The 7556-nt window shown below is 48.4% G+C and overlaps 1 protein-coding gene across 2 annotated transcripts; it reads right to left on the reverse strand.

Annotated features, from left to right (window-relative positions):
• Positions 1–1387: 1387 nt before the first annotated feature.
• On the reverse strand, positions 1388–7556 carry pigv (phosphatidylinositol glycan anchor biosynthesis, class V). 2 transcript variants are annotated; one of them, XM_006631396.3, is made up of 4 exons: positions 7470–7556; positions 6772–6896; positions 4574–5755; positions 1388–4235 (listed from the first exon to the last, which is right to left on the reverse strand). In XM_006631396.3, exons 2-4 carry the CDS (start codon positions 6832–6834, stop codon positions 3975–3977), a joined length of 1506 nt encoding a protein of 501 aa, XP_006631459.3. In that variant the 5' UTR covers positions 6835–6896; positions 7470–7556; the 3' UTR covers positions 1388–3974. The 2 variants fall into 2 exon arrangements, with proteins under 2 accessions (XP_006631459.3, XP_015203879.2); XM_015348393.2 differs by having other exon boundaries at positions 7309–7556.

Below are 7556 nucleotides of genomic sequence, written 5' to 3' on the forward strand. Positions count from 1 at the left end.
CGCGACATGGGGGCGGGGCACTTTTGTCGGGGTATGTCATATCGCGATATGCGGGCTCTATGTCGCGACATGGGGGCGGGGCACTTTTGTCGGGGTCTGTCATATCGCGATATGCGGGCTCCATGTCGCGACATGGGGGCGGGGGTGTTTTGTCGGGGTATGTCATATCGCGATATGCGGGCTCTATGTCGCGACATGGGGGCGGGGCACTTTTGTCGGGGTCTGTCATATCGCGATATGCGGGCTCCATGTCGCGACATGGGGGCGGGGGTGTTTTGTCGGGGTATGTCATATCGCGATATATGGACTTAATGTCGCGAGTGGCGCCATGACAGTGGTGCGCCAGTCGCAATGGGTATCGATGTGATCGTGATGTGGCACTCCTATCGTGACGTGCTATTGGAGTCGTGACCGCGCTGTGGATGCCATGACATTCTTTGTCTGCTATTCAGACCTCATTGCGACTTCTCTTAGATTGATCAATAATTGGAAACCAATACATGTGTTACTGTATATCTAGCGTGCTCATACAGCACACACAGTACACACGGAACCTCGGCTGTGGCGCTTTACCCAATCAGAGCGTCGATTCTCACTTTTCACCCAATCGCGGCCCGACCTGTTCGGGGGTTTAGCCAATCACGGGTCTAAAAGCTGTTCAAGCCAGCAGCGCCAGGTGGATCGGCTTATTTACCGTCAATAATAATTTATTTTTTAAAACGCTTAAGTTATTTGCAAAATAACTACATCGGCTTATTTTTTAACGTCTTTATTGATTCACAATGTCCCGTACTCTTCGAAATACATTTTTTAATCGCAATATAACTGTCTCCGCTGCTTGTAATGAATACATGGTATTTGAACAATTTTAATCGCATGTTTAAGGTAGGGGAAACACCTTCTGCTTTGGACTTCAAAAGTGAAAAGAAATGAAAAGTCATGATCATTATATTATTATGCTCGTGCTTTTAATTTTGTTTTTTATTGTTAAATGATATCGATCTTGAAACTAATACCTAAAAATATGAATATACTAGCGGTAATTTGGAAACTGGTGTCTCTTAACCATTGAAAGGAGTACACAAGCAATACATTTTCGGGAACATTGTTAAAAATTAAAAGAAAACACCTAACCCAATGAACTAGCCTTGTAACTCCTCCCTAAATGTAAGAGTTTATTCGTGTAAAGGCTGCAAAGTCTGGGGCGAACTGATCAAAAGATCACAACTGAAAGATCTGGTGGTCGTGACGTTGCAGTTTCGTACGTCAGAGAGTGACGTCACAGCCAGGAAAAGAAGGCGAGAAGATATGTATCTTGAGGGACTGAGGGATCGCATCTTCTTTCCCTCATTTGTAAACGGTTTGAAATAAAGACAAGACAAAGAAATTATGATAGAAACAGAAAGCAGGAAATAGATCCTTGATTTTTTATTTCTAGGTTATGCAAAACCTTTAAAAACTCTTTAATACAGAATTTTGTTATAATGATATATTTTCTGAATTTTGAAAAACAGTTGAATCAGGCGACAGATGATCTATTGATCGCTGTGTTAAGTGAAAGTTGCTGAAGCAGTCGTCAGCATGCGATACCATGTTTCAGATGTGACCAGTCTACATTAATTGGTCACATCAGTGAAAAATCCCCAAATGGATTACAATGGCCGTTTCAACAAGATAGGATGACTTCTCAACAATAGAGAATGAAAGCTCTGACAGGTAATGGTCAGCACACATGCAGTAGGTTCTCCTGGCTCTAAATTACTGCAGCAGTTCTCAATTAATTACCACCACCGAGAAGGCACCAGGTGCTATTATGCACTTGTTTCACTAGATGGCAGCATTGGCCGAAAAACCTGCCGTACTGCACAATAACCTTCTCTAAGGTTTAGTACAACTAACAATTTCACTGCAAGATTCGACATCGGGTCATCTGATGCATACATTTTATAGTCAACCTCTTAATACTGGGCAGAGCCCTCATAGTGATGCAGTACATAAAGGAAACTACTCTTCATTATGATTTTTATTGCTCCTTAGATTGTACAGTATACTCATATAGACTCAATATTCCTGCAATATTCTCTACTGTCTTCCTTTCTCTTTAAAAACATAAGGAAAGGATCTTTATCAGTGTAAAATGACCTTAAACTAGGTTGGTAAACTCTTCTGAAAGCATTTAAACATGACCATGAACCTCAAGGAACCATAGTTTTCTTTACTGTTCTCTGCTTGATGGAAGATACTTAAAATATCTCACCTCTGCATTAAAAACTGCTTCAAAAAAAGTCTACAACACATGATGATGTAGCAATAAACCTGCCCCTTTCACTGACATTACTCACAAAGCAGAGTGCTGAAGATTGCTGAACTCTTTGGTGGCTAAACGACAGTTCATCCTGCCTGAGGACATGAAATGGATCCGGGATCTTTTTCAGAAGAGAGGTGTTATACCCATTGGTTGAGAGTTCACTACTTCTATTCATCCAGAATGCTTAGAAAAACAAACATATCCCAGCCTGGTCTAAGAATAGTGTTTTTCTTTAGATGTACAATTTTAATTCAGATTTTCATTATGACTTGATGACTGAACAGATATTGTAAATTGCACGCTTGCTTGTGCCAATACATTAGACCAATTCAGTCCCTTGAAGTGCCATTTCGGAATTGCAAACAGCACACAGAACTTCTCCCAGCCTCTCCTCATCTTTTTTGTTGTTGTTTCTGACCAAGTCAGTTGACTTAACTAGTTGATCAATCTGCTGATGAAGAGACACAGGCAGGAAAGACACTGTGTGAGACACGTTCATCCACAATGAGCGATTCATCATCCTGCGGCTGTCCAGCCTGTTATATCAAAAGCAGCACCCATGAATAAGGACATTTCAGAAAAATGGAAAAGGATTTTGTATGGTGTGGATACCAATTACAAATCCCAGCAAGAAAGAAAAAAACTAATCAGAAATGCATTTATATCCTTATATATAAATATCTCCTGTTACTGAGACTTGCATGTGTTCACCAGCCTGATCAAAAAGTCATTACTTTGTATTATTACATTTTTACATAATTACATTTCCTTAAAAAATGAGTTTGGGTAAAAATGTCGGATTTCACCTGCAGCTGGCGACAGCAAAAATAACACTTGACTTCAGAGTGCAAATCTGGGCTCTTTCATTGTAGGATTTTTAAATCTGTGTTAATGGGTTAACTATTAAATTAAACGAGCAATGGATAAAAAAAGTTTAAATGATGCAGAAATAAACTTATCTAAAATGTAGCAAACGGTTTAGTGAATGTAAACCAGGCTGAAGGTATTTTGGTTTCCGTTCTAAGTTTTCTAAGCTTGTTTTAAATTTAACACACTTGGAGGAAAAAAGTGATCAATGTGTTCTGGCTTCAGCCAGACGTATTGTAATATTAATTGTGATAATGTCATATCACTGCCTGCGAGGGGACAAAGCAGAAGCACAAACTCGGAAACAAAAGAAAATCCATAAAAGAACATGACTTTTGATGGGAACAAAACGTATTTACATGCAAAAAGTCAGATAAAGGTCACACCATCCACCTCGTCCGACAGCAGATTCACAAGAAATAAAAACGAAAAGGCCAACTGTTGAGCACTGTTACACAAATATAAGGAAATCGAAATCACCAGACCTGGGAAACCCAGCAGGGATGTGTGTTAGGTCAGCTAAACGGCAGCCACCTGGGCTGCAGACTTTATTAAAGCTTTTCTCTCCTCGGCCACAGCAGTAGTGCCAGTTTTCAGGGTTTTCTAAGACAACAGAAAGCCTTTGCTGCCGTCAAATGCTTTACAGTCATCTTCCGCAGTGAGGTAAGTCAGCCGGTGCAGACGTTGACGAGCCGGCACAGTGCAGCAGGACTGCTCGGGAGACGGAAACCGGTGGGCTCCAGCGAGCCGAGGGCCGGGAGCGAAGAGATGACGGGGGGCGGGGGCGGGGGGGGTGTTCTCAGGTCCATGGGAGAGAGTTGCAGTGCAGCACCAGGCCCAGGAGCCAGTAGGACGTGAAGTAGCCCAGGACGCAGCGCGTGACAGGGGAGCAGCTCCTCCAGGCGCGCAGCAGCCGGGCCAGGGGGTTTCCCAGCAGGCCCCCGCACGCGCCCGGCCGCCAGGCGCCATCTCCCGCCAGCAGGGGCTCGCGAGCGACCAGAAGGTGAGCGCCGTACCAGTACAGGACCGGAGACGACGAGCCGAGAAACCTGGTGAGAACCTGAAGGCAGAAAAGCTGGTGTCTTATTGAGGGTTCCTAGCCATTACCTGTCACGGCTATCAATCCCTGAAGGAGCTGGACAGTCATTTTCTGTTTGTGCTCCTTAAAACGACACGCGTTTAGCCAAAGCGTATCACACGTAAATGCACGTTGATGTGACAGTGCACATTATTTTTGCAAAGTGTCATGCCGTTATGCTGGCACATTTCCCCCCAAAAAAATGTTTAACAGCAGTCCCGCTCATAAACGGGAATTTTAATTTTTTAGCAATGCATTTCAATTATTTTTTTTCCCCACCACTGTTCCGAATTCTGCTTCTAAGAAGCAGTGCGTCTCACCTGAACATGCATACACAGAGCCCCAAAGAGCAGCAGCGCTGTGGCGTGCACGAGGTACACAAACACCCTGGGGCTGTGGAATCCAGCGGCAGGCTTGTCCCGTTCACCTCCTCTCTTCCCCTCGGCTGGCCGGTCTCCCGGGAGCCCCAGACGCAAACACAGCCGGGGGTCGGCTGTCAAGTACCCCCAGGCGGCCGCAGCAGTCAGCGCCGCAGCGGGCAGGGCCAGGAGGAAGTTGGGCAGCTGCTTGAGCTGGTAGTATCGGAGGAAGCCCACATTCCAGTAGACATCCTGGATGTGGGAGTACAGCACAGGGTAGGGCTCGAGACACCAGGCAGGGGGGTCTTTGGTCACGTCCGGGACCTGGTAGCCCTTCAGCTCTGCCAGCTCAAGAAGTTCAGGAGGGATATCTCCTGGTCCTACTGCCGGCGTGCAAAACGTCCGATAGCCATAATACTGAAAAAGGACAAAAGGAAGGAGGATGACCGCAGCCCCTAGGGTCACCGTCAACAGCCTGCAGACCGAAATCCAGGCGTAGCGGAGGCAGCGGCCGAGCCCCAGAGGAGACCCGCTCACAGCTCTGGTCTGGGAAACCCAGCGCCGCAGCTGGAGGTACAGGAGGAAGCCCACATTCACCACCCCGTTGGAGCGGGCGCCCGTGGCGAGGGCCAGGGCCAGGCAGCCCCCCGGCGTGCGCCCGCTCTCCAGGAGCCACATGCCCCCGAAGGCCAGGCCCGCGAACATGCTCTCGGAGTAGCCCGCCGCCATGAAGACGTTGGCGGGGGTCAGGCAGTACAGCAGGCTGGAGCAGTAGGCCAGCCGGCGGTCCTGTGTCACCGCTCGGCCCAGCCCGTACAGGCCCAGGGCGCCCAGCGCGAACAGGAGGCTGTTCAGCAGCACCACGGCCAGCAGCAGGCGCCCGCGCACGCTCAGCCACCCCCCCAGCGGCCAGAGGACCCCGGTGGCCACCGCCCGCAGGCTCAGGGGCAGCAGGGGGAAGAAAGCAAAGTTGTGCTCGTAGAGGTAGCCCCGCTCCGCGATGAAGAGGAAGTGCTCGGCGTCCCAGTGGGAGAGCCCCCCGAACAGCAGCTCCACCGCAGGATCCAGGACGCGGGGCTCCCCGGCCCGGGGAGGGGCGAACGCATCCGGGACGTGATCCGGAATGAGGGCGTTGAACAGCGCCTGAAAGACAAGGCAGACGTGCCTGGACCGGAACTCTGCAGCGGGGAAAGTCAGTGTCGCCCCCTAGCGAGAACCTGACTTCAGGCAAGGTGGACGCAGAGCAGCCTAGAGCCCCACTCGGAGGGGGTTCGAACCCACCTCGTTCTGGTCTAATCCTGCTCTGCCGGCGAAGTGCGTTTTTTTGGGCAGAGCGGTGGCTCTATGGCTCAGGATCTGTGCCTGTGGCTGGAAGGTTGCCGGTTCATATCCCACGGCCGGCAGAGGAATCCTACTGAGCAAGGCCCTTCACCCCAACCGCTCCAGGGCTGCCGTGTAACTGGCTGACCCTGTGCTCTGACCCCAAGCTTCTCTCCCTGTCTGTGTGTCTCCTGGAGAGCAGGTGAGGGTATGCGGAAAGACAAATTCCTAATACAAGAAATTGTATCTGGCCAAGAAAGTGACCAGAGGATCTGTTGCCACAGCACATGGGACAATAAAAGCACTGTGATCCAAGTGCAACAATCTGAACACTTTATCCAGTACAGGAGTCGTGGGGGAGCCAGAGCCCATCCTGGCAAGCAACAGGCAAAGGGCAGGGCACACACACACAAAGACACAATCACACACAGCTGGGCCGATCTTCCCCAATCCAATTCACCATGTCTTTGGGCTGTTGAAGGAAACAGGAGCACCTGGAGGAAACCCATGCCAACAAGGGGACAACATGCAAGCTCCACACATACCTTACAAATAAGAGCAGCACCTCAAATATTTAAAGCTTCACCTGGTATTATAAAGGCCTGGCAGAAACTCTGAACAGCATAAACAAAAACATTTTTAGGAATATCCAGTACCTCAAAGAAAGCTTGTTTAAATGCTGAACAGCATGCAAGGCTAGGAAAGTGTTACAGGGAGCAGCAGTTACAGAGCAGCCGTCTTCTGTCTGGGATCGCACTTTACCGACCAGGGTCAGTGGAGGGAGGGGGAATGACCACTTCCTGCGCAACAAAGCAGCTGTAGCAGAGTCCGCACCTCACCTGTAATATCAGAGTCAGAATCCGTGTGAAGACAGCGAACGCCGCCACACCGCGCCCTTCCATTCCAGCCTCATCACACACCGCCTTCCTACACCGCGGCTGGAGGGAAGTGGAGTCACGCAGTCCTGGAGAAAGAGCACCGACCAGTTAACGGGGTTCATACAGTATTTCATTCACATGCACCTTTCCTTGGGTCCGTTGCCCGAGGTTGTGCTTATTTGCGTGTTTTAATTACAACATCTATTGAAGTCACTTCACTTGTGGGGGCAAAACTAGCCTAGGCATAACGGAACCAAAAAAAAAAAGACAAATGTTAAAGATTACAATATTCTGTCAAACGTGGTTTTAAATAAGAGAAAGATGCATACTCTTACTGTGAACACGCGCGCACAGACCTTAAGGTAAAAAGTCATTTATACCACGACATAGTATTTAAAGCATAATACCGCGCTAAAACGCAACACTGCAGAGCGATGAGATCTCTTTAAGTTCCACATATCTATTTTCGACGACGATTGTTTTCCTGAGAAGATTCACCTGTTCTGTGTTACGTGTAATGGAAGCAGGGATGAAGACACTTCACATGCACCTTAAACCGTGGTTAGAAAGATACTCTCTCGCAACCCAGTGAACGAACCGGCCTAGTGCAGACAACAATCCACTGACTATTGCTTCCCCAGTTTCCTATTCACACACACCAGTAAACCGAAGAGATGTATTTTCTTGCAGAGACAGAAAGCCCAACACTATCCACTGGTCTTCCGGCCTGTGACGACAGCGGCACG

This window comes from Lepisosteus oculatus, chromosome 11 (assembly GCF_040954835.1).
Source record: "Lepisosteus oculatus isolate fLepOcu1 chromosome 11, fLepOcu1.hap2, whole genome shotgun sequence".
Taxonomy (NCBI): Eukaryota; Metazoa; Chordata; class Actinopteri; order Semionotiformes; family Lepisosteidae; genus Lepisosteus; species Lepisosteus oculatus.

What these genes read in the sequence shown, in the direction of transcription:
- pigv (XM_006631396.3), bottom strand. Translation starts at nt 6,834, where the DNA reads ATGGAAGGGCGCGGTGTGGCGGCGTTCGCTGTCTTCACACGGATTCTG. An exon ending in TTCTGACTCTGATATTACAG is followed by an intron (nt 5,756 to 6,771) that starts GTGAGGTGCGGA and finishes CTTGTCTTTCAG; the next exon opens with GCGCTGTTCAACGCCCTCAT. An exon ending in CTCTGTGTATGCATGTTCAG is followed by an intron (nt 4,236 to 4,573) that starts GTGAGACGCACT and finishes TTCTGCCTTCAG; the next exon opens with GTTCTCACCAGGTTTCTCGG.